Genomic DNA, 27,179 nt, shown 5'->3' on the forward strand with positions numbered 1-27,179 from the left:
CACTGATACTGAGAGGATTGTGGGGTCTCAGGGCCCATGGCCTCTGGGTGTACTCAGATGGGGTCTTACTTGCACCTCCTATGTCCTCAAACAAATGCACAAAACTGTGTAGAACAGCATACAGGGCTGTCTTGCTATAACCATCACCTGTACACATTCTCTTAATCAACCAAGCATAAACGCGCAGCTCCCATCTGTGCAGGATATGACACTTGGGATACACTAGGGATATCAAAAAGTACCCTCATACCTCAAAAGACTGGAAACCATTGCACTGAAGAAATACAGCTGTATTTCAACCTACAAAGAATATAAGGTCTGTCCAGAAACAGTACAGCTGTTGTTAATGTAATGAGATCAGTTTATATGACATCCATGTAAGCTGGCAGCCATGGAGAGTGAACTGGAATGCCCATAAGTGAACAATGATGACTTCTCTGTACTAGTCAGTGGGGGCCATAGATACCATTGAGTTAAGTATGCATATGTGTGGCCGCTGCCTTCAAAATGACTGAGTAGAACAATGAATCTGCATCAAATTTTGTATCACACTTAACCATTCCTATGCAAAAACTATCCAGATGATTCAGAAAGCCTTCTATGGGCAACAATTGGTGATTGGCAGCTTTATCATGACAATGTACCCGCTCATGCATCACATTTTGTGCAGAGCTTTTTGGCAAAACACCAAATCACTCAGGTGACTCAGCCACCATACAGCCCAGATTTGGCACCCTGTAATTTCTGGCTTTTCCCAAAACTAAAATCACCTTTGAAAGAGATTTCAGAACATCAGTGAGATTCAGGAAAATACAATGGGGCAGCTGATGGTGACTGGGAGAACTGTGTGAGGTCCCAAGGTACCTACTTTGAAGGAGACTGAGGCTTCATTGTCCTATATAAAATGTTTCTTATATCTTGTATCTCTTTCAATAAATGTCTCTATTTTTCATATTACATGGCTGGTTACCTTCTGGACAGACCCCATTATCAGAACACTGAAAATCAAGAACAAAATCCAGACCAATGAAAAAGGCTATTCAAGATACAAGTCTAGGGATCAATAAAAATGACAGTTTAAAATGATAACTTAAAATGATTTGACCTGAAAGGAAAAAATAAATTCTGAAATTCTATCTTGCAGTATATAAGCTGCAATCAACCAAGAATTGGTAGCATAAATCAAATGAATGCAAAAATTTGGGACTGAATTATTGTGCAATTAGTGCCCTAGTCAGTAAAAGTAATTTAAATTCAGTAGACAAAAGACTGGGAGAAAGAATGAAGCACCAGAGCATACACTTCTGCCAGCGGCTCTCCTTTAAAAAATTCAAAATGGTCCACAGATACGTTAAGACCACTGGTCTAAAACATATATCCTCACTCATATATGAAACTACTACTTATATCCCTTGACTGAGGTCCTGTTCTTTTTTCCAGGTCCAAGCACAACCAACTCAGATGACTGACCACAGTATAGAATGAAACACTTTCAGTCAGGATTTGAGAAAAAGGAAAAAAGACCACCCAGCAGTACAGGGGACCCACATTATCCAAATGTGACACATACCTTTTTAGTTGAATGGCCAGTGTGTTTCTCTCTGTTGTAGGAAGAATCCGAAGATAAAACTTGTGAAGATGATATGCTACCATTTTTAGGATCTGCTGATGAAACAACTGTCTTTAGGTTTATCACAGAAGTAACATTTCTAGGGGCTGTTGACGGTTCTGTTGATAACGTCTGACGGACAACATAACCCATTGGCGTCCAGGATAACTCTGCTCGGAGATAACCACAATTGGGGAATAGTCTCAGCCGTAAACAGAAACTCCTTAGAAATTCCAAACATGCATCGTGTGAGATAATTTACTTAGAGCATAATTAAATTTAGGCTGTTGGTCAAAACATCCTCTTGGAAACTACAATATTCACCAAACTTGGTTTTCCTTGGATCATGCATGCTGAATTAAATTGTTAGGTTAACTGATCTTCCTAGAAACAGATTTTCACTTAGGGGTGGTTCAGTTAAAAAACAGCAATCTTCAATTATGTCCACATGGCAAACACACAGAATTAATGAGCTAAAGATCAAATGTTCGCCCTACTAACCTTGATGTGTATCTTTAACAGAAGCCAAAGGTCACTAGACTTCAGCTATCACAATAACTGGAAATTTATTTCTTTTTAGGACACAGGCACAATCACAGCCACACTACTCCTTAGGTGCCCATGAAACTCTATATACAGACAAAACAAAAGGACAGCCATCAGGACATGGACAGGTCACGTTTAGCAGCCTGTGGCTACCTCAGACCATCAGACAGGCTGGTCTTGTCACCACAGAGCTACACATCCTTAAAGCAGTCTCTAAAGTGAAGGTCTTTGTACCAAACATGAGAATGCAAGAGAAAACACACCTGTGGATAAATCAGGAATACCTTTGTAAAAATGTCTCCTGTTAGGCCAAGCTACTTATAAAAATTTCAAAAGCAGACTCCACTGAACACTCTCTGAATATATTACTTTTAGGCCAGGCCAGACCAGCAGTTCTCAAAGTGTAGCCTGAGGCTCCCAGGATCCTCGAAGTCAAAACTGTTTTCCTAACAGTATAACTGTGTTATCAGTGCTCCCTGCCCCTACATCCCCACTCCCCTTTCTTTTATCTCTCTTTTTCAGGGACTACAAAGGTAGGACAGTGAAATAGCTAAATACCAAGGCAGATCTACTGGGCCAACTGTTAAAGAGTTGCAAAAATATAAAAAAAGGCTGTGCTCCTTACTGTCTTAATTTTGGAAAATAGTTATTGTTTATAAAAGTGCTATTTAACATGCAATGGGCTTACTATTGTTACTTTATGTGAATTAGTAAGTATTTTTAAAATTTCTGTTAAGCTTCAGATATTACAAATACTGACAGATGTCTAATAAACAGAAGCTCGGTGGGGCTGTTTAAGGGGTATTAAGGGGTCCTGAGACTAAAAACTTTGAGAACCTCTAGTACAGATAATACTTAAGGAAGATGTCATTTTTGAGTTGATAAACTTTTTTAATGAACCAGACAAACATTTCATTTAGAATTCTTTGCTATCTTACACTCCTTACACATACATGTGGGATCTCATTTACTTTAATCTTTTAACAACAATGTCAGCTTATCAACAATACTTCAGCTGCCTTGAAGAAGGCTTTAAGACAAAAATATTTCAGTTGCACTGGACTAAAAATGAACTTAAAAAATAGACAACTAATTTTTAAAAATAATAAATGGTAGCCACTCTTACCTCTTGTACACGAAGAGGGATTGGTATCAGCATTATCAGTTACAGAGTCAGTCAAATTATTATTTTTCACCACCATTTCACCCTAAAAGGCAAACCAGTTATTTTCTTACTATTTCAAATTAAAAGTAATCATTTAATTTTTAAATACAGCTTCCCTTGTCATTCTTAAAATCTTCAAAATATATGCTAATTAACAATTCCAAATACGGATATAAGGGGGATAGATGGTAATGGAAAATAATATAATACGCGGGCTGCGAACCAAACTGTCGCAGGTTCGATTCCCAGCCAGGGTACATGCCTGGGTTGCAAGCCATAACCCCCAGCAACTGCACATTGATGTTTCTCTCTCTCTCTCTCTCCCTCCCTTCCTTCCCTCTCTAAAAATAAATAAATAAAATAAAAAAAAGAAAAGAAAAAAGAAAATAATATAATAAAAAATAAACTATTATGTCCTGGCTGGTGTGGCTCAGTGGACTGAGTGCCAGCCTGTGAAACAAAGTATCACTGGTTCAATTCTGTCAGGGCACATGCCTGGGTTGTGGGCCAGGTCCCCAATAGGGGGCGTGGGAGAGGCAACCACACATTGATGTTTCTTTCCCTCTTTTTCTCCCTCCCTTCCCCTCTCTCTAAAAATAAATAAATAAAATCTTTTAAAATACTATTAAAAAATTATCCCTCCAAAAGATATTTAATTAAAGTTGATGCATTTGCATGAGAAATTCCAAAGACCTAAGCACATATGTGAAAAGTTCAATTACTTCCTCCTGCTAAATCTCTCTCCTTAGAAGAAAACCATCCACTTTCTACAGCTTAGCTACTAGCATCTCTCTACTTCTTTGCCTATGGTTTATATACCTATGTATCACTTTTATTTATTTATTTATTTTTAAAGATTTTATTTATTTTTAGATAGAGGGGGAGGGAAGGAGAAAGAGGGAAAGAAACATCAATGTGTGGATGCCACTCATGTGTCCCCCACTGGGGATCTGGTCTGCAACCCAGGCATGTGCCCTGACTGGGAATCGAACTGGCGACCCTTTCGTTTGCAGCCTGTGCTCAATCCACTGAGCTACACCAGTCAGGGTCCCTATGTATCACTTTTATATAGATCCTAATAATGGGATCAAAATGAAAGTAATCATATAATTTTAAAGTACAGCTTCTTTGCCATTTGTAAAAGATTTTTTAAATTTATTTTTAGTGATAGGGGAAGGGGGAGGGAAGAGAGGGAAAGAAACATTGATCTGCAAGAGAAATACCAGTTGGGTTGCTCTTGCACGCCCCCAACTTGGGACTTGGCTGGCAATGTAGGCATGTACCCTGACCGGGAATCCAATCAGTGACCCTTTCAGTCTAAGGGATCATGCCCAATCCACTGAACCACCCGTTAGAACCCTAGCCAATCTTAAAGTCTTCAAAATATATGCTAATTAAAAATTCCAAATACCTAAGTACATAATGTAAAAAAGTTAAAGTACTTCGTTTGGTCTGCCAATTCTCTCCCTCTCTAAAAGAAAATCCACCCATTGTCTACAGCTTAGCCAGCATCTCTCTACTTCTCTGCCTAGGAGATAAATACCCATCTATCGCTTTTATATAGATCCCAATACTGGCAACTCAATCAACTTTTGAAAGATCAACATATTACAGAGAACTTTCACAGCAGCACAGATATGCCAATACCATTCTTAAAACTCCCATGTCCCACAGGAATGCTAAAACATGATTTACCAAGTCCACACACCAAGTTCGAAAGTCCCTCAAAACATCCACAAAGATAACAAACAGAAGAACTGTAATAGGTGCCTGCTTTTATAAAGACAGAAAGCTTCCATATGCATGGAACAAGAAACCCCACAGACGCTGGGGTGGCAGGTGAGTACATTAAGAGACATCTCAAAGTGACTGGCATTTGAGACTGGCAGAACTGAAGGTAAAAGGAAACTGATAAATTCAAATTTGAACAGTATAACTTCACAAATTTACCCATTTTGCCATTTTATATCTGAATCCAATAAAAATAAAATCATTAAAACACAGCCTGTTCTCTTAGTGTATGTGTGTGTGTATAAATAAATAAAACTTTTATGCTCATCAAGGCCAATGACACACTAGAAGTGGCTTACCTGTTCAAAAATGGATGAGTCAACTATATCACTATCAAAAATCCAGTGCAAAAGTTGTTTTCAAAGAATATTTAAAGACATGGAAAAATGCCAAAAACTTCTAAAACTTCTAGGAGAGGCCCATGCATATGTATAATCCCCCACATGTACAATTTCCACAATGCACCACTAACAAAAGATTAAGTTATATTAAATTAAATATGGTCTTCTCTTGGCTACACAATTTCCTTTTTTCTTTGGCTGTTCAAAGATGTTACTAGTATAATCAGGAAAAAAGTTTTTCTTAAAGGGAATTTTTTTAAATATATTTTATTGATTATGCTATTATAGTTGTCCCATTTTCCCCCCATTCACTCCCCTCCACCCTGTACACCCTCTCCCACACATATCCCCTGCTTTAGTCATGTCCACGTGTCATACTTATAAGTTCTTTAGCTTCTACATTTCCTGTACTATTCTTACCCTCCCCCTACCTATTTTCAACCTACAATCTATGCTACTTACTCTCTGTACCTTTTCCCCCTCATTCCTTCTCCCACTCCCCTGTTGCTAACCCTCCATGTGATCTCCATTTCTGTGGTTCTGTTCCTGTTCTGGTTGTTTGCTTAATTAGTTTTTTTGTTTTAGGTGTGGTTGTTAATAATTGTGAGTTTGCTGTCCTTTTACTATACATGTTTTTTCTTTATCTTCTTTTCTTAGGTAAGTCCCTTTAACATTTCATAAAATAAGGGCTTGGTGATGATGAACTCCTTTAACTTGACCTTATCTGAGAAGCACTTTATCTGCCCTTCCATTCTAAATGAAAGTTTTGCTGGATAGAGTAATCTGGGATACAGGTCCTTGTCTTTCATGACTTGGAATACTTCTTTCCAGCCCCTTCTCGCCTACAAGGTCTCTTTTGAGAAATCAGCTGACAGTCTGACGGGAACTCCTTTGTAGGTTACTGTCCCATTATCTCTTGCTGCTTCTAGGATTCTCTCCTTCATTTTTACCTCAGCTAATGTAATTATGATGTGCCTTGGTGTGTTTCTTCTTGGGTCCCATTTCTTTGGGACCCTCTGAGCTTCCTGGATTTCCTGGAAGTCTATTTCCTCTGCCAGAACGGGGAAGTTCTCCTTTATTATTTGTTCAAATACATTTTTAATCTGTTGCTTTACCTCTTCCCCTTCTGGTACCCCTATAATTCAGATGTTGGAACGTTTAAAGATGTCCTGGAGGTTCCTAGGCTTCTCCTCGTTTTTTTGAATTCTTATTTCTCCATTCTTTCCTGTTTGGTTTTTTTCTTCCTTCTGGTCCACTCTATTTTTTCGAGTCCCAGTTTCATTCCCATCATTATTGGTTCTCCATTCATCTTCTTTCATCTCTTTTATGGTAGCCTGCATTTTTTCATCTAATTTGCACCCAAAACCAACCAATTCTGTGAGCTTCCTGATCACCAGTGTTTTGAACTGTGCATGTGACAGATTGGCTATCTCATGGTTACTCAAAAGGATGAGTCCTGGGACATTGATCTGTTCTTCTGTTTGAGACATATCTCTCTCTCTCTTTTTTTTTTTTTTGGTCTGGTCGCTCCTGTTACAGTGAGGGGCGGAGCCTTAGGTGTTCACCGGGGCTGGGCACCCCAGTTGCTAGATTGTGACGTTGTATGTGGGGGCAGGGGCGGGAGGGAACAATGGCGGTAGCTCTGTTCTCCTGGGACCTCAGTCCCTTCTCTAGGATCCTGGGTTGTGCACTCTGCGCTGGTCCACAATCGCTGCCTCACTGGGTCCGCCAGCTGCCGCTTGCGAACTCCCGGTCCACCCGCTGCAATCCTGCGTGCCCCAGACGCCTTACATGCTCCAGTTGCCTTTTGCGCCCAGTTCTCCCTGTTCTCCGTGCGCCGAGACCCGCGCCAGGCTGCTCCTCTCCACCCCTACCGGTCTGGATGGATGGGTCTACTTCAACTTCTTGGCTGTCCGACTTCCATTCAGATAAATTCTCTGTCAGTCCTGGGTGTTATTCTGCCTCTAAATTGTTGTTGTTCTAAATCTTGGTTGTGCGTGGAGGTACGGTGCGACCACCTATGCCTCCATCTTGCCGGAAGTCCTTAAAGGGAAATTTTTTAAAAATGCACACACAATTCAACTGTGAGTATATAACAGAAATAACAAGTAAGTACATCTTCTCACATAGCATGATGTACCTTACTTCAAGTACACATACACAGTACTCACCTCTAACAGGTGACCATGACATAAAGTGTCAGTCATACTGCCATCCTGTTCTACTTTTGTACAGCGCTCATGGCCTTGGATTTATCCACTGGCTGCCTGTGACCAAATCATGGAGCCCCTCAACTGCTCAGCTCTTCTACATACTGCACTGGGCCCAGAAGGGTCACTCACCTGCCAAATGAAGACTGTGATTCTTCTACCCCCATCAGCCTTCCTCATCATAGTCACGCAACAAGAAAATGCTGTGGGGACAGTGTATGTTCTACACACTATAAGCCATTATCACCCAGGCTTGGGGCTTTAGTGTCCAAGCACCCAAGAGAAGGGCAGGAAATGTCTTTTCAGGAGGTACAATCAGGTAAGCTGTTTTCTTCTTTCTCCTTGCCTTCACAATGAGAAGTATCTCACACCTTCTTTATCAGAAATCTGTCAGAAGTGATTTTAGGGACTAGTAACCTGATAACTTTTTTCGTAGAAGTCTCAAATCAACCTGTTTGAGAGGGAAATGGCTTGATTTGGTGGACTAAAACTTTGAGATCAAGTGATGAATATAGTATAATTTAAAATTACCAAGTGGCAGTCTGAATGCACTTTATTGCAATTACTTTCAGTGAATTTGCTGTATCATTAACGAGAGGTACAGATAAAAAGTCTGGAAAATCAGAAATTACTCTATGGAGTTTTAAATACTACTATTTGAGTAAATAAAATCTTGTTGTCTGTATTGAAAAAGTGCTGTCGAACACAATGCTACGAGTGAGATGTTCACAATGGGCTATCTAACCAGCTGGATTCATGCTAGAATCTTCTCCTGTACCTTTTAGCTAATAGATCAAATTAAGTGTATTAGGTGATTCTTTGAAAAGAGCAGCACTAGGTATCACAGCCTCACTATAAATAGTTCACACAATGAAAGTGAAAAAGGGAAACAAGTGAAAGGAGCCTATACTCACCTCTGTACTCAACACTGGAGCGGGTTTCACCACTTCTCTCACAAGAGAAGTGTCCGTAGAGGCAGAGTGTGAAGGTCCCCACTTGGGCTGTTTTGGTGTCTCTAATATCTCATTGTTCTCTGCACCCTGCAGTTTAGGAAAATCCAACCTGGTAAATTCAAACTCAGGTTTGGAGGATGGTCCACATTTTTCAATGACTCTGGATTTCCTGTCTGTTCGTTTAAAATAACCATCTGTATTTACAGAATTAAAAGTAGGAGGAAATTGTTAATGTTTGATGGTCTGTACTCATGCTTAGTTGCAGAATAGAAAATCTACTGCTAATGATGCAACAACATGTCATTGTCCAAAAAGCCTAACTTTTGCTAGTGCTATTAACCTTCTGTGTAACAATGTAAACATATATGCCCAGAAGTAGCAATTTCTCTGGTTGGGCCACCAAGCAGAAAAACCAAAATACTTTAAAAAAAATTTTTTTAAGATTTATTTATTTTTAGAAAGAGGGAAAAGGAGGGAGAAAGAGAGAGAGGGAGACAAACATCAATGTGTGAGAGAAACACAGTTGCCTCTTACACGCCCCCAACTTCTCCCAACTAGGGACTTGTTCTGAAATCCAGGAACGTGCTCTGACTGAGAATCAAAATGGCAACCTTTTGGTTTGCAGGACAATGCCCAACCCACTGAGCCATGCAAGTCAGGGTGACACTCAGAAAATCTCAGGAGTAATTTTAATATTGATGTAATAGTTACCTAAACATGACTGTACAGCTGGGCAGGTTAATTATTCTTAATACACACTTTAGAGTTTTGCAAATTTAAAGAGACATCAACAAATTTCCTTTAAGTAAGAAACGTTCCCTATTTTAGTTTGCTAGAACAAACTGGAGGAAGCAAGTAGAACTGAACTTATAACCGATTTCCTATCTTTTTCCTTCAAATGCAAATGAATAACAATGTCAGCTGCAATGCCATAAAGTCCCTATATTTAATCATAAGGCCAGAATTATTATTGTTAAATGCTCAACTTTCCCATCACCTTTCCATGTACCAATTCGTAAGTCAATGCAAAGAGAAAAATGTATATACCAAGTAACATAAATTATACCTATAAATAAACAATAGACCTTTCCCAGTAAGTACACCATTACAAAGGTTTTAAATCACTATATAAACAGGGGATGCCTGTGATCAAATTGCACTTGTAAATAAATTACAGGAAAAAACAAAAACACCATGTAGAACCACTAACTTTCAGCCACAGACCAGAATGGTAGTTTCCAAGCCCAGAGTAAACATGAGTTCTCTCAAGAATAAAGTCAGTATCCTCTAACTACTATACTGCCTCAGGTTTGGTATTAAGACAGAAGTGAAGTCATAGACAAACTGTCCTACCTATTAAGACGTGTTCCAACAGAATACTAGAGAAACTGTGTCAGAAATAAACATGGCCAAATATAGTACAAAGGATATGGTAGTGATCTGCTTTTATTTAAAGATGTGTTTTGAGGTTTGTGGTTGTGACCTACTTGCTATGTGACCTTAGATAAGTTCTTGTGTAAAACAAAGTAAATAACATATTGAGAACACATCACAGAGCCCACACAACAGGTCCCCATCCCAGAAGGAAAGGCCTCCTGGATCCCATAGGACATCTGATGGCCTCGCCTTTTCACAAAAATAAACCCACAGAAACAGCTGTCCAAAAACAGCAAAGCTTCTGTGATGGGTGGAGTAGGTTGACATAACACAAAGCATAGAGTTTGATATTTTTTACCTGATTTCAAATTAGTGTCAGCACAAATGGACATATGATGTGAGCCTTTTACTGATTTTGTATCAGATAATATAGTTCCATCAGCCTTCTTATTGTCAAACTTTTGTTCGTCACACATTTTTTTCTGCAGGAAAAGATGAAAAAGTAACACAAATTAGGAAAACTACAGTTGACCCTTGAATGAAGAAGCACAGGGCACTCCCACCCCAGCAGTAGACAACCTGAATATAACTTCTGATCCTGTAACACTTAATAGCCTACTGTTGACTGGAAGCCTTACTGATAATATAAAGTCAATTAACACATAGTTTGTATGTTATGTATATATTATATATTATACTCTTACAATAAAGTGAGCCAGAGGAAAAAAAAAGTTAAGTAACAGGGTTTGTCTGCACAGTTTTTTAAACTGTCACAAATCTCCTAAAAGTTTTCCAATATATTTATTTTAAAAATATTGTGGTTGTGACATATAGCCCTGGCTGGTGTAGCTCAGTGGACTGAGTGCCAACCTGTGAATCAAAGGGTCACAGGTTTGATTCCCAGTCTAGGGCACATGCCTGGGTTGTGGGTCAGGTCCCCAGTAGGGGGTGCGTGAGAGACAACCACACATTGATGTTTCTCTCCCTCTTTTTTCCACCCTTCCCCTCTCTCTCTAAAAATAAATAAGATCTTTAAAGAAAATTTTTTTTAAAATCCACATAAGTGGATCCAGTGTCACATTTCAATCTCATGTTGTTCAAGGGTCAACTGTACCACTATAAAATAGGTTTAAAATTGCAAATATGCAAGTATAGTCATACCTCGGTACTCTCTGCTTCAGAATTCGTCAAACTCTTGACTTATCGCATTTTGATGAGAAAAAAATGTTCAGCACTTGGCTCTTGCTTAGGCCTTGTCACACTTGCTAGAACCTGTATGAGTCATGGCATTGCCCCACAAGAGAATATGCTTCATCATTCAGTACTCGTTGGTTTTGGAACTCATCACAAGTTCCAGAACAAATTAACAATGAGTACCAAGGTACCACTGTATTCACAACTCAACCGTTTTAAAAAAGGTTAGACCAAATCAATTCTCATATAACACAAAAAAGATAAGTAATGCTTAAGTTAATGCAAGAACTGCCCAGTTCTTTACATGTTAAATGCTAACATGACCAACAAAACCACAGCACTCCTGGCTGGTGTGGCTCAGTGTATTGAGTAACGGTCTCCAAACCAAACCACAGTACTTACTGACCTTAAACAGGGCTTTTGTGTCTTGTGGGAGAGTGGTCATGTGCTCATACCGTGGCTTCACCCTCTGAAAGCCTTGGTAATGACTGGGTTGATTGTAATCATACTGGGAGCTAGGCACTGGGCAAACATTCTGTGTAGACTCTGGGTTGTAAGAGGAACAGGTGTATGGATGAAGAGCCATCTCAGATGATAAACAGTGATGTGGAAACGTTGAAGCTCCAAAGGTCATATCTTCAGGATAGAGTTTCTGCCTAAATAGAAATAGTAAATTTTAGTTACAGATTTCATATCACAAGCCACGGAGCTTTAAATTTTACAATAAAAGAAGTTAAATGTTTGCTCTGGCTGGTGTGGCTCAGTGGATTGCATGCCGGCCTGCAAACCAAAGGGTCACCAGTTCGATTCCCAGTCAGGGCATAAGCCTGGCTTGTGGGCTAGGTCCCCAGTTGGGGGCGTGAGAGATGTAACCACACTTTGATGTTTCTCTCTCTTTCTCCTTCCACTTTAACTCTCTAAAAATAAATAATTTTTTTTAAAAAGTTAAACTTGCATTACCTTTGAGGTCATTCATTCTACATTGAAATAACTCTAATTAAAAGCCAAATAAAACCTCTGGGCCTTTCTTAACCTGCAAAGACAGATGTTGGCCTAGTTATTTTTACTATTGGGCTGGAACATCTTTGAGAGGACCCTACTATAATGAGCATCGGGGAAGCCTAAGGATACCTCAGCAGCTTTTCACTTTCAAGATGTCCAATATTTGGGAAAGCCTCTCAGCAACCCTGGCCAGAAAGGACACTGAGACTATTCTTTCTACAGAGGACCCCACCACCCAAATCCAACCCCCATCCTGACAACCCGCAAGGCCTGCCTCCAGGAGCCTCTGGGTGCCCAGAGACATCCTGCTGCAGCCCTTTCCCTGTTTCAAGCCCACCACATCCTGTGTTCTGCTGACTTGCAGGGTCAGAGCTACAAAAGGGATGCTTCAGGCATGGTGGTAAAGGAATTACACATCCTGCTGACCAGATGGACACTATCTGTGATTGCTCTAATTTGCTTAAGCCTGCTAGGTTAAACCAAAATACAATATAACAGTGATTTTTCAGCAAATTTGGTATATGGCCAGAGGATTCAACCACTTTGCAATGAAAGCCCGATACACTGACAAAATGCCAGAGTTGGGTTAAAACATAAATCACAACCTTTTCATCCCCACAACCCAGCACTAGATGTTTCTGTGAATTTCCACAGCTGAAAATTTTCTTGCAGCAAATCAGTGAAATCCCAGCATGCTAGTCCACTGAAAGGCAGGAAAATCCAAAGCTAATAAATGGGACATCCTATATGATCTTCCAGCTGTCCAACCATCAAGAGATACGGGCTCAGGTACCAAAACTCTTATTAGAAGTCCTATTTCTACTCTGCTGCAAGTAAGAGCCCAAAGAGAAGGAGAAAGGGAGTCACTGTGACCAAACTGGACTTAGAAGACACCCATAAGGATGGTCACTGTCCTCATTTTCATGCAGTACCTAATCACAGGCTGTCTGGTATCAATGCCCATTAATTCATGATATTTTATAGGTTTAGATCTTGTAACATCTTTTACTTATCAACAATTTATTCTAGTAATGAAATTTTCCTAATTAAAATTCAAACAAAACCCCTTTATTAAACTTTTTCTGCTCCACAGACCATCTGGCTAGGGCTGCTCTTTGAAGAGAAGAGGGAGTCTCCAAGCTGCATCCCACTCCCCAAATGCTAACACTAGATGTGACTACCCATTTTATTTATTTGATGCTCAGAAAATCTAATGGGGCTCAGATGAAGGTGAGAGGAATCTGTTCTTTACAAGATAGGCAAAGAAGATGGGTTGATAGAAAAAAAAGCAAGAAAGACTGTCTCAAGTTCAAAAACTGGATAAATGAACAGACCAATACAATTTAAGTAAAGAAGAAAAAGAGGGCAGATCCAATGGTGGCTTTTTACATTTATTTTTACTAACTGATTGATTCTTTTCGGGGGTAGGGGGGAAGGGAGGGACAGAGAAGGGGGTGAGAAAGAGCCAGAGAGGGAGGGAGAGGGAGAAAAACACACTGATTTATTGCTTCACCTCTTTATGCATTCTTTGATTGCTTCTTGTCTGTGTCCTGACCAGGGATTGAATCTGCAACCTTGACACAGTGGGACAATATTCTAATTAAATAAGTTATCTGGCCAGGGCCCCAGTGGTGGTTTGAAGACTGCTGTCATCCAGAAAATATTCACCCATGAGTTAGCAGAAGTTGGCTCGGTCCTTGCTCTATCACAACCTAGTTTTCCACTTTGGAGTTATCACTGGTCCTCCTTCTTCTGAGAAGTTGGTATTTTTTTCTGTCCATCCAAGGTAAATACAATTATATGCAGAGAACAACTCTTCAAATGGCTTGTCTGTAAAATTCCAGTTGCCATAGACTGCCCAGAGGACCCTTAATCATAGTAACACTATCTCCTTTATGCCTACTCTCTTATCCTGCACTCGTTCCCCCTCGAAAGCAGCAGCTCATCTCTGTAATGTATTTGTGCAATACTTGCCAATCCCTCTGCTCCTCTTCTCCTTGCCCCATCCGTACCAATGATCACGAGACTCTAGGACAGGGTGTCAAACTCGTTTTCAGCAGGGACCACATCAACCTTGTGGTTGCCTTCAAAAGGCTGAATGTAATTTCAACTCTTTAGTTAAGGAGTAGTTACATTTATACAGTCCTAAAATTATTTTGGCCCTTTGAAGGCAACCATGAGGCTGATGTGGCCCCCGGTGAAAATGAGTTTGACACCCTTGCTATAGGACTTCTTCCTGACACACTGTCACCTCTTCAGCACAACTGGACAGGTTTGGCCCCTGTATCACACCACTAGAAAAGTTCCTCTGGCCTGGACTTATAAGTCCTGTCCTCTTCTTGCTCTCGTCCACCTCCCAAAGCCGCCTCTTTGGCATGGTTTCCCTTGCACTCTATCTCACCTGTCACATTCATGGAGTCCAAGCCTCTCACTGTTCTGTTCAGGATACACACACACACACACACACACACACACATCAATACTTGCAATCAAGTACCTTTATCACCTCCAGCCCTCTAATTCCAACTTATGTATCACTTCCACTTAATAGTTCACTTTCTCCCAACCTGGTACATATAAATTTAAAATTTAACATCTGGTCCCCAAACTAGCCATACTTCCAACTTGTGTTCTCATAAATGATTCTACGATTCTTTCTATTAACTGAAAATTGCTATACACCTTTCCCACCAACACCCATATGGATAACCACAGAATCCTTTTTCTCTTACAGCAGGTCTCAATGTATTTTCTTTCCAGTGCCTGGAACCCATCAAAGCTTCAAGCCCCTCTCCCTTAAAACCAGAAACCAGGGGTGAACCCAAAAGCTCCCTATTTCATACCCAGAATCCAGGGGTGAACCCAAAAGCTCCCTATTTCATACCCAGCAAACCTAAACTTTTAGCTGTACTATGTAAGCTTTCCATTGCCTAACAACATTCCCTTAAAAATGGGAACTTTCTCTTCTCCTGTCTCCCAATACATCTTTCACATGATGATCCCTTTGGTCAGGCCGCTGCCAGGGATTGAGCCACTCCTCCACCTACCAAATCAATCTAAGCCACACTGACAGCACTGCTAGTTCTCAAAGCTGAGAGGTTTTAACTTAAAAGTATCCAACTGTGCCTTGTGACATTTCATGGTATATTCCAAGATGCTGAGAATGCTCAACAAACTCTCACCAACAGCAACAGCAGCTTTGGGAAATAAAACTGAACTCAGAGTAGAAGAACTAAATGCTAATTCTGATTCTGGTGCTACCTACCTGAATAATTTTGGTCAAGCAATTCTAGCCTGTTTGTCATGTGTAGAAATAACATTACAGTCTACAGCCATACCACCCTGAATGCACCTGATCTCATCAGCTAAACAGGGGCAGGCCTGGAGAAATAACACTACACGTCCCTGTCAACCTCATGGATGTGGCAAGAAACGATGTAAACATATACAAGAATACCCAAACAAAATGCAACAATGAAAGAACATGTTTTGTCTGCATAGCCTCTAATTGTTCATTACACCAGTAAATAATCAGTACTTTCCAAATGGGCAATTCTATATACCAGAATACTTCTTCTAATATTTGTCTTGTCTATAACATAAATTTGGAGAAGACTGGTACATTTTCTTTTATCTCCATTAGTTCAAGTCTATAAAAGATTGACCAAAACAGAAGAGCTCAGGAGGTAAGTCTTTCCTGCTTAGCATCTAGCATTTTCCATACAATATTTAACCCCAACTGAATAAATGAAATCCCTTTGAGTGCATTGTTAGAGGCACTGGAGGTAGACAGATTCTGTAAAAGGTTCCTCCCTTTTTTTAAGTGGATGTACAGAATAAGGTTATAATAGTGGAATTAACAGGAAAGAAGAAATTCGTTTGTTATAGAAAAGTCTACTCCTTTTCTTCATGCAAGAGATCTCCATTTAGATGAAATCTGACTAGAGCAATGCACTTCTTCACCTACATTAGAACTGACTAGATAATCCGTTCTCAACTAGGTAAAGTCTCCCCATTTCCTCCTCACTTGAAAGGCTCCTGTTCTTTCTAACCTTTTCTCTTTGATTTCATGTCCTCTGCCCCTAATTGTTTTCTTGCCCATCAGGAATATTGTCAGCCAATCATTTCCTCTGTTATAAACAATTAAAAATCAAAATCAGCCCTGCCTGGTGTGGCTCAGTTGGTTCTAGGTTGTAGCATCGTCCCACACACTGAAAAGTTGCCAGTTCAATTCCCAGGCAGGGAACATATCTAGGTTGTGGCCTTGATCCCTAGTTGGGGCACGTAGGGGAGGCAAGCAATCAATGTTTCTAGCTCTCCCTTCCCCTCTGTCTAGAAATCAATGAACATGTCCTCCAATGAACATTTTTTTAAAAATCAAAATCAAAGCTAAAAAGGATAAGGGATTAAGAAACATGTTTGAATTTGGTACTGCATATCCTCAAGCCTTGAATCACAGTTCATGTTACTACCAGGATGTTGCTTTAGCTATATGAATGTGATCCACCTTTATTTTGAGTTTCCAGAATCCCACCCAGTAGATGGCTTAGAGGCCTTGTCACTAAGATGTATTTTATATTTTATTATGTGGACCACCCAAGGTAGGGAACAACTCAGATGAAACCCATGCCAACATCCCTTTTACAAAAGATAAAATTACACTGGAAAATTTGGGTATTCCTACCAAAGATCTTTAATACATAGAGGTAAATCTTCAACTTCTGTCAAAAAATACAACTTTCAGTATTTCCTAAATATACCAGAGAACTCAATGATTTTCTTACTCATTCCAATTCTCAATCTTATGGATATAATTCTAGAATATATATGAAGTATAAATAGTTTTCAATTACACCTTGTAGGTGTGAGGAAAAAAAGAAAAAAGGGAAACAAATTTGACACATGTCAAAGAAATTGAAGAATTCTTACATAGCAAAAAGGCAATTCATACCTTAAACATAAATCACAAATAATCTTCACAATTATGTGAAAAGTTTAACTTATTTTTCTAAATTCAGCTAACAATGAAACCACTCTGTAAATACCTTAAGAATGTATTCTAAGGAAAAAAATGTAAAAAACATAAGCCCTCTTTCAACTCAAATTTAGAAGAATTTATAACCAAATTTTGCAGAAACCACCTCCACAAGACACATATAAAACAAAATGATTGAAAGCAAAACCAGGCAACTTGTGAAGAATTATCCACACAGAGGCAGCTATGGTTGCCAGCCCCCATTCCTTCAACAGTAAGATTTTTAAATGTCAACCCCTAAAACTGAAGAGCCTGCTTATTTATTTAGGTTTTTCCCTACCCCATTTCCTCCCCCACTCCCCTGCCATTTCATCTGCCATCACATACATGACATCATTTTAAACTGTATGCACAAATGAACCCTTCAACTGCACTCCCTACAAATAAATGCAATGTAGTCTACACACTTTCTTTACCCAAAATACCTGAGTACAGAGAAAGAAAACGAGAGTTGAAGCTTCAGTTTCTGCTGTAGGACACACTTAAATTGTGCTACTGGTTCAGACTGTTCCTGGCTAAGGAGCATCTTCTCTAGTTGCTTTGAGAACTTTAATGTGTTAGCCAATGTTGTAAAGTCTAATCACCATTAAAGCCAAGAAACAAAGTCCTTAGGTAAGGCAAGACATTTATAAAAATACATACTCAGGCAATGGTAGTTTCTGAACACAAGGATAGTACGTGGCTGCACAACTAGGGAACACGTGTGCTTCTGACGACTCTAACCATGCCACCCTGAGCCCAGCAAACTTGGGGATAAACGGTTTGACATCTGCTGACAACTTGATGCCCTGAGGAAAAAAACGAGGTTATAGCTACATACATTATGAGATCAACCAAACGTAAACAAACAAAAAACCCAGAGTGGCTCCATTCTGGCAGTCCCCAGAAATGCTAATCCCAGCGCTGTTGTTCAGATATCTCTGCCTAGTAAAGACAAGCATTTGCCAACAATTTCTCCCCCAATGCTTTATTTAACTAGAAAAATTGGCCCACCAAATATTTAAATGAAAAATAAGAACAGCAATTACACTGCAAGTAAAATTCAACCCAGATATATAGTCAGGACCTCAACTGACGGTTCCTTAGCTTTAGCTGGGAATAGGGGTATTTTATCCCTCTCAGCTGTACCTAGGGATAAGCCAGCACCGTAGCAGTGTGGGTAATCAAACGTTACCTGTAGCACAAAACACATTGCAAGAGTTTATTTCCATTGAATTTCTCATAAGAGTTACACAAACTATTTTCTTTTCAGTCGGTGAACCAGTAAGAGTTTTGCTAAAAAGATAAAGTTTTGCTAGAAAATCTATCGCCATAAACCCTTGGAATATTTAAGTTGCAAAGTAGATTTTAGTTCTTAGGTGTTGAGAGATTTACTTTCACTGACAACTCTTAAGCACGGGTTTGACTCGTATGAAACCCAATCTATGCAAATGCCTGGGCTCCATCTAGTGGTTCCGCTGCGCACGTCTAGCAGAGATTCTCCCTTCAAAATACACTTGAGCGACAGCTACTTTAACCACTCCTTGCCAGGAATGCGGGAAGCCAGTGCGGCGGCGCAGCCTTCCCGCGGGGAAATGGGCAGTGTCCTCTCGAGGGTGTCCTTCCTCAACCCACTCAGCAGTGGGCGATGTAGATGCCGGGGTTGGGGAACCGGCCGCCCGTCCCGCGCCGCCCAATCCCGTCCGCACCCTTCGCTTTTCGAGGATGCCCGGAGCCACGGCCCTCACCTCGCCCGATGGCTGCCGAGGCCCCTCTGACGCCATGGCCCGCAGATCGGAGGCGGCTCGGCCTAGGAGGCCAGAAGCCGCCCCGTCAGCCGGCTGAACGAGCGAAGCACTCCGCCTCACCACTATTTCGCTTTCCGAGCGGACGCCAGGAAGTGCGTCACAGAAACGCGCCCCGGCCCGCCCTGCTTCCGGTAGGGAGTGCTTGTGGCTGCGGCTGCGCCAGTTCAAGTTCTACCTGTAAAATGAGGTGGCCGGCTCCCGTGTACCTTACTTTTTGCAAAGGCAATGGGCAGCCCTTGGGATGCAGGTGGACCACACCCAGATGAGTCCACACCGGGTAGCGAGACCTGGAGCGGGGCGGGAGTGTGGTAGGTTGGGGACTTAGAAGGGCATACCCGTAAGTCCTACAGACTGGGTGTCCTAACTTCAGGAACTTCAAGCACTTTGGAAGTAACCACAGAAGAGAATTTCAAAATTGCCCAGTTTTTTCCACCAATTAGCTGTTAACTATTAGGAAGGGTGCTGGGAAAGGGAGAGATAAAAATAGTAGTCTGATTTTCCAGTAACAATACCATCCAGAGGGGAGTTAAGGAGGGTGAGAAATGGACGAGAGCCCGGGGTCACGCGGAGGTGAGGGAGGCTGCGGGGTGGAGACGCTAGGAACTCCTGACTTGCACTGGAGCTGGAAGGTGTAGGAATTTAAGGTTGCTCCCAGGGTAGGTTATTTGACCCGTAGGATTTGATTCGATTCAAAATCCTAGGCTTGAGGTTAACTCTAGGAAACCTGTACCTTGCACCGAGAGGGGTTGAGTAACTACCAAGTACAATATTTCAAGCAGGAAAAATGTAGGCAGCTTTCTTCAGGTTTCTGTGTGATTAATTAAACATGCCTACGCACAGACAAACCTCCAGACCTTGGAGAGGTTCAGGGTCTGGGGGCAGTAATCAGTGCTAGAGGTTGTGGAGGGTCGTCCCCGCTAACCTCTCAGTATTCTTTGGTCTGCCTTAAATGCTATCATGTTTACTTAGCAATTCTGTCATCTTTCTGTTGACTTGCTAACTCTAGACCTCTAACTGATGGGTCCCAAAGGCCTAAGTTCTAGGTTGCTTCAGTCTTTATTGGCACTCCTTTCTAAAGGGGGACATACAGAGGACCACCCAACTGCAGTCTTATGTTTACCTTAAGCTTATTTTTAAAGGATTCTCCGGCAAACCAATGAAGATAGACTGCATTAGCTTTAAAAATATTTATTTCCCTAGCAGCTAAAAAAGCAACTTTACAGACTCAAACTTTTTATCTATGGCATGGAGTTTTTACAGTGCTTTCAAACTTTAAAAAATGCTGTTATATTTTATAGGAAACATCCCCATCTGGCAAAAGGAGAAACAGGGTTAAGTGGTTTCTTCCAAGGCCAATAGAGTAGCAGTCCGTAGGTAAGTGGAAGCAGCCCAGAGAGTATTAAGTTGGGCTTCTTACTCTTCAAATGGAGGCCCTAGACAATTAGCTTTAGTGAATTTATCCCGGGTTCTTGGTTTCTTCTTAAGTAAATTATATGATAACCTCATCACACCAAGCTGTTTTAAATCCCTTTCCTCAGGGCCAAAATCAAACTGAAATCATCCAAAAACTTGTAATCATGAATTAACTTTAAATAAACTTGAATAACTTCACACAGTGATAAACGCAACATACAAACTTTATTTAACAAAAGTAACATGAAAAGTCAAACAGGCACTTACATTAAGAGTTAACTAGAAGAAATTTTAAACACCTTACAGTAACCTACTTGCAGTTGCATTTAACTGAGCTCTGTTGCTGTGAAGAATACAGCTCATGCACAGGTATGGATGAATGATTTGTACATTTTTCAAGTATTCACTGAATACTACCTTATATACACATATACATTAAATTTGAAAAAGACTTAATTGACGATCCCCAGATATACTTCATTTTTGTTGATCTTTTGGAAGAGGTCGTCTAAAGAGAAGAATATGTGGTTCTGTGGAAAGAAAATGTTTTATATCATTTTAATATAATATGGTTAATTTTCACTCAAAATTCAAAGAATTCTCAGCTGAACCAAAATAAAGTAAATAAACCTATTGTCAACTAATGTTACTTATTGAGGTATCTGAAAACTTTGCTTAAAAGTCACTGTCAGCAGGAAACAGAAGAAAGCAGCCTGACATTGAGAGTATTTCCCATGTGTTTTAGTTTTACCCACCCTGGAGAAAAGGGATGGTAAGCACAAAAACTACTTTGGGGAGAATGGTTTCTACTTTTAGAATCCCAATTCCAGGGAAAAAAAAAAAAAAAAAAAAAAAGAGAATAGTTATCTCTGGGGTAAAGACACCGACCGACACCTCATTCAAAAATCACCAGCTTATAATGCTGCCAGTTCTAGGGATCTATCCCAATAGATTATTTCATTGTAAGGAGGTGGCCTAGAAATCTACAGTTAAGTTCTCCTTAGTTGCTTTTGTATTATCTGGAGAAACACCTCTTGAATTCTAATGATTACATGCCTGAATCCTAACTGTGAGTCTTAAAAGAGTTTTTGATATTGCTACTGCTGCTTTTTCTTAGCAAGAGTGGAAAACAAGATAGCTTTAGGCCCACCTAACACAACTTCTCCAGTATGCCTTCAAACTGTTCAAAGCATTTTACATTTTAAATCCTTGACTTTAGATTTACTGATATAGCCCATAAGCAGAACTTATTAACCCCACAAGTTTTAGTTAACAGTTCAGTTAATCTGGAAAACTGGTAAATACCACTTACACATTCATAATGTATAACAAAGGCAGCACATTTGAATTCTCTGGTCATTTTATCTATTTAATCTTACATATGGTTGATAACAATTACCCTTTAATAGAAGGCTAAAGGACAAATCACTTCAAATTGCATAAATTTCTATACATAAAACTTGAAAAAAATTAACCTATTTATTTACAAGACAGGGGAAGAGAGAAAGAGGAAAAAAAACCCATCAATGTGAGAGAAGCCTCTTGTATACATCCAGATCAGGACCAAAACCTGCAACCTAGGCATGTGCCCTGACCAGGAATCGAACTGGTGACTTTCCACAGGAGGACACCCAACCAACAGCCACAACTAGTCAGGGCCTCCCTACATAAACTTTAAGGATACTTAAGTTGTCTTAAATAAGTTCTTAGTTTCCAAAGAAGGGATAACAGAATACTAAATATGTTTATGGTAAAATAAGATTACAATGACAATATTTAAAAAAAAAAAGAATAGCCTAATTTTTGACTCACTTTTTGCATAGGAGAAAAAGGCATTACTTTCACTCGTGTGGTATTTTATTTACTGTAAAATTGGAACCCTCTCCAGGGAGGAAAAGAATCGAGTCATTCAAAATTAGTCAAATCTATCAGTTACTTTAGGATATCACTGAATGTCAGCTTTACTAAAAAATTTTCAACCACCACAACAGCTACTATTCTAATTCAGTTAACATTTTCCCAAATAGGAAACTTACCTGGCTCATGAATCATGTAATGAACCCATCCGAGACTCTGTTGGACACCAAGTCTCCTCCACTCCTCTTCAGACATCAGATGGGTTTTAGGTACTTGTTTGGAAAGTTCTCTGGGTAACATGACATGCCTGTTGAAAGACACAGCCAAGCATTAGTGTTCTGGGTGTAAATATGCCTTCTTCTACCATTGTGATCATGACACATTTTTAGGATTCTTAAAAATTGAGGGTTTTTTGTCCTCAAAGTTCTTTAAAGCAACTGGCATATTGTGTCAATTGGCATCAATCTTGAGGACTACAATCTGCACTACCTTTAATTCGGATTTTTAATGGCCTATGTTCAAATTAGGAAGGATATGCAGACCGGAACCAGAAGGCATTCATTTTATTTAGCATTAACTTCTTTTCCCACTACAGGGCTTGCAAGTTGTCTGAATGTTCAAAACTAATTTGGACACACAATTAAGCAAAAAATATCTAGACTTCCCTGCGACTATGTCTGGCCATGTGACTAAATTCTGGGCAATGGGATATAAGCAGAAAATAGGTAATTTATAGAAAGTATCTGCAAAAGAAAAGAACACGCCCAATTCTTTATCTCTTTCCTGTTGATTACAAAGATTAACCTGATTAGGAAGCTAGAGAAGCCATATATATATAAGACCACAGAAACTACTGTAAATTGAGGATGGTCCCTGATTGTGGAGCTGTCAATCCAGCCTCATGGAGCCTTTTACATAAAGGAGAAAAATATATCTCATTTGTTAACAGTTAATTTGGGTTCCCTATTATTTAACATTGTAGATTTGTACCATAATCAAAATCCTTATATACTCCAGAAGTTGCTTTATAGTTTGTTCAGAATCAAAAGCAGAAAACACTAATCACATATACATATCTATCTTGCCACCTTCAGCTTTCCAGTAAGTTAATTGACCTATAATACCCCAAACTTGCTTTTTTTAGGAAGGCATGTAATATTCTTCAATGTGAAAAACACATGAAATTGTAGCTTTGTTAAATTCTTAAACACAAATCTGCACTGCCCCTTATTTAATTACAATACAAAGATCTCCTTAAAAATCAGTTCCCAGCACCATTTACAGTTATGAGTATTAGTTTTACACAGTCATCCATAACCACCAACCAAATTTTATTTTACCAATATAGGACACCAATACCTGTTAATTGGTTGGCTGGGGGTAAGAAAGGCACAATCTGGTTACTTTCTGGCACACAGAAAAAGTAAACCCATAACCCATCATAAGACTGGTTAATTAAGTTCCAATTTCATATTATTTGCAGAACAAAAGTGAACCTTGGAACGACTGTATTATGTAGCTAGATTGCCATAAGGCCAAGTCAAATTATGCTTACTATCATCGTTGGTTAAAATTTCACCAATTCCCATGAACTACATGGTGAATCTTAGCAATACTTATCAGCTACCTCATTCTCATTCATTTTTAAAATGCTGCTTTAACAACTACTTTGAAGGTTCTGCAATAACCTGCTATCACTTCTATGACGTTGTTGATTCATCTCAAAGAGGAATGTAATGCTAATTATAATTAGATCTATCCTTTTATGTGTACCTACATAAATGTACCAACATGTTATACTGATAGAAGTCACAACACCTACCTGTTCCAGAAACGATGGAAATAGGCTTATTGTTGAGGTGTGATTATAAAGGAAAAATGTGTAACTTGCTTCAAGTTCACATAGAAATTCTACCTGTATTTCATTGCATGGAGATAGTTTCTAACTATGTGTAAGAATAATTATTTCCAAAACTCAATGTTTATTTCAGTACTACGGGCTTGTCATGGAGGAGAGAAGGTAAAGACAAACATAAACAACAAAGGAGCTATTAGATTAGAAAGGCTCAACAGAAGCTGTGGATTAGAATTTTTAAAATACGAATTTACAGCTTTTCTAAATTTAAATCCACACATCCTAAAATAGTTGTTCCAGATGTTATTTTAAAGAACTAAGTTTTTAAGACCATTTACAAAAGAACCTAAGTGTAAAAAAAACTGCACACTGGCAAAAATAAACTTTTGAAATTCACATTGCATGCTGCACTGCCACATACAAACTGCCCTAGAATCACACCTCTCTGCTTTTATTATCAACCATTGATTTGCCTCTAAAAGCAGCTCTCAAGATTAATTACTGTTCTGTTTCTATGGTACAAAGGTAAGTGGCTTGGCTAAGAAGGACCATCATTTTAAATTAATAATGGATTAGAAATATACCACTTTAAATATGACAGGATTTTCTTCTATACATGAATACACACAAACTACTAAATTTGGCTAAAATTTTGATACCACAGTCTACTTATCTAGTGCCCATCAATGATTGTTGGTTTATTAAGACTGAAAAATGAAACCACTGCCAGAATAGTATCTTAATTTATATGGACCCATACGTGTTTCAGAGTTATTTTTTCCAGATTTTAGAACGACAATACGGTCTACATTCTGTCCATTATTGTCTATCCCCAATGTCGACCCATATTGTCTATTGGTCGACATCACATAGTTGAACCTTATTCCAACATATTACAGCATTCAGTCTGTGTACTTCGTAGTTACCGTGTTTAAAAAATGATCGACTTCAAATTTAGATCCAGAAAAACAGTATTTTTTCTGATTGTAGTATAAAACAATGTATATATTACTAATCTCTAAAGCCCCGTTTTTTTTCTGAGAATACAGATTTCCAACACAACTAGAGAGACACACCAATCTTGATATTCTTTCTTCCTCAAATAACACTCTTAGAAATCTAACTTCAAAGGGCAGCGCATAGAAAACAGGGTCACTACTTGGCTCCGGAATGAAGCTTCCTAGGCACCGCCCAGGAGAACGGCCAGGGTCAAATCGGTCTTTGAAGCCACGCCCCAGGTAAGTCTGCAAACAATAAGACCAATAAATGGCGTATTTCTTCCCTCCCACAAGTTGCTATTTTAAAGATTAATTTCAGCATGTAAGTTCTAGTGCATCACATCACAATTCAGAGGACAAAAAAATCTTCAAAGTGAAGATTACTTGAACAGTATGCACTAACAGAAAAAAAAATGCCCGTAGCCTACTCAAATTCTCAATTTAATCTGGAAAGGAACCCCCTTTAATAAGGCCCTTGGTCATCATGGTTAACGCACAAAAGGCTACGTAGGTCACCTCCAAAATATTTTTCAAATCCCAGTCAATGCGCTAAGTTTTCAGGGATTCCCCTTTTAGGACGTTTTTAGTATCACTAACTTCGAAACAACAACAGAAAAGTGTTTCTCTACGTTAACAAACTAAAATCACCCCTCCACTTTCCACCTGGTAGTGACTGCAATAATGCTAACTAGTTCGCAATTCTCTGGAACCGCACCACTAGTGGAGGAGGCGGGCTCTCGCCGCTAGCCGTCCGCCACTGTTCAACCCAGAGGGCCGACCCGACTGTGGCTGAGAATCAGGGTCTGCTACTGCCCTTCCGCCCGTTCCCTCTAAAGTAGCAACTCAGAAGCGACCCAATCCCCGCACCTGCCTCAGCCTTCTCACACACCGAACAAAGAGCGGAGGCCGGAGAGGCCCTCAGAAGCGAGAAAAAGGGAACGTTCCAGCCCCGACGCATTTCTACCTCGACAGCCTCGATCTCGATAGGGACCCTACTCCAACTACCCACGACCACCTGGCCTGACTTCCGGTTCCATCAGAACCCCGGCCAACCGGCGGAGGGAGCCCGCCTGAGGCCGCTTACCGGTATTCGTAGTGCTCGTCGAAGTATTTATCTGAGTAGTAGATCTGTTTGTGGGCCATCGTGTCAGAAGGTGAGCGGCGCAAAGAGGGAGGGACGGGGCAAGAAGAATGGACGCGACCCAGCCCAGCTACCTTCCACGTCTGACCGAGGTAACGACTCGACTACGACTAACCGACAGCTGGTCGAACGATATCGGTTTGAATCAGACAGCCCGCCGTTGATTGGAAGGAGAAACCGACCAATCATCTTTTACGCAAACTGCGGGAAGGCGGGGCCAGCTCCCAGCCTATTGTCAGCGCTCCTCCGCGTAGTTCACTCCCAAGGTCAGCCACTCAGAGGCCTGTTGCGAGGTTGCTGGAGGGAAGAAGTGGATGATTGGCAAGGCGTGGAGGCGGAGAGCTTCGAGACGTAAGTAACGTCACTTCGAAGGGCGAGGTCGAGACGTTAAGAGCCGTAAAGCGCGTGCGTAAGCGTTTCGAACGTTCCAGGTCTGCATAGCCGTTAGGGCGACAAAGTTGCATTACGTGTGAGATATCGTGGAGTTTGGCGAGACGTGGGCGGGGCTGCCCGCCAAGCAGCGCCTTACTGGCAGGCGCGGAATCGGGGTCCCTGGGCTGGGTTTGGCGTCTCCAGTCTCTGGGAAGTGGGGAAAGCGAGCGGGCCACGTTACACTGAGGCAAGTCCAGGTTAGGAAGGGTGAGCGGACGAGGCCTGGTTTGGGGTATAGGGACGCGAGAAGCTGAGGTTGAGCTCCATGGAACGTTTCAGGAACCGGCCAAGGTGCTGCTTGGACAGCGAGCCGGAGGCCTAGCCCGGGAGGCCTGAGTTTAGGTAAAACCTTGTTCTCACTCCGTGCACACACTCGGATAACCACCCTGTGGGTACGCATGTATATGTGTGTTTTCTAAATGGGAAATTGTAAAAAGATTCCTTAAAATGACAGTCAGATACTGGGATTAAAA

General features: G+C 40.3%; 2 protein-coding genes across 13 annotated transcripts in view; both read right to left on the reverse strand.

The window, feature by feature from the left end:
* SECISBP2 (SECIS binding protein 2) overlaps positions 1-19,102 on the reverse strand; it is a 39,753-nt gene extending 20,651 nt beyond the window's left edge. For 3 of the 12 annotated variants that reach the window (XM_028531474.2, XM_028531473.2, XM_036021453.1), the window contains exons 1-7: positions 18,951-19,102; positions 17,866-18,011; positions 11,593-11,842; positions 10,351-10,474; positions 8,577-8,809; positions 3,282-3,363; positions 1,571-1,779 (exon numbers count right to left, since the gene is read on the reverse strand). In XM_028531474.2, coding sequence (XP_028387275.1) covers positions 1,571-1,779; positions 3,282-3,363; positions 8,577-8,809; positions 10,351-10,474; positions 11,593-11,842; positions 17,866-18,011; positions 18,951-18,986 — 1,080 coding nt within the window. In that variant the 5' untranslated portion in view covers positions 18,987-19,102. Of the gene's footprint in view, positions 1-1,570; positions 1,780-3,281; positions 3,364-8,576; positions 8,810-10,350; positions 10,475-11,153; positions 11,265-11,592; positions 11,843-17,865; positions 18,012-18,911 lie in introns of those variants that run through there. The other 9 variants (XM_036021455.1, XM_036021454.1, XM_036021451.1 and 6 more) reach the window with 6 other exon arrangements.
* A 1,490-nt stretch (positions 19,103-20,592) lies between these two features.
* Positions 20,593-26,400, reverse strand: CKS2 (CDC28 protein kinase regulatory subunit 2). The gene is made up of 3 exons (XM_028531489.2): positions 26,218-26,400; positions 22,460-22,587; positions 20,593-20,953 (listed from the first exon to the last, which is right to left on the reverse strand). Exons 1-3 carry the CDS (start codon positions 26,274-26,276, stop codon positions 20,901-20,903), a joined length of 240 nt encoding a protein of 79 aa, XP_028387290.1. The 5' UTR covers positions 26,277-26,400; the 3' UTR covers positions 20,593-20,900.
* Positions 26,401-27,179: the final 779 nt, after the last annotated feature.

This window comes from Phyllostomus discolor, chromosome 3 (genome assembly GCF_004126475.2).
Source record: "Phyllostomus discolor isolate MPI-MPIP mPhyDis1 chromosome 3, mPhyDis1.pri.v3, whole genome shotgun sequence".
Classification (NCBI taxonomy): Eukaryota; Metazoa; Chordata; class Mammalia; order Chiroptera; family Phyllostomidae; genus Phyllostomus; species Phyllostomus discolor.

What these genes read in the sequence shown, in the direction of transcription:
- CKS2 (XM_028531489.2), bottom strand. Translation starts at nt 26,276, where the DNA reads ATGGCCCACAAACAGATCTACTACTCAGATAAATACTTCGACGAGCAC. An exon ending in GACGAGCACTACGAATACCG is followed by an intron (nt 22,588 to 26,217) that starts GTAAGCGGCCTC and finishes GTCTTTCAACAG; the next exon opens with GCATGTCATGTTACCCAGAG. An exon ending in TTACATGATTCATGAGCCAG is followed by an intron (nt 20,954 to 22,459) that starts GTAAGTTTCCTA and finishes TTCTTTCCACAG; the next exon opens with AACCACATATTCTTCTCTTT.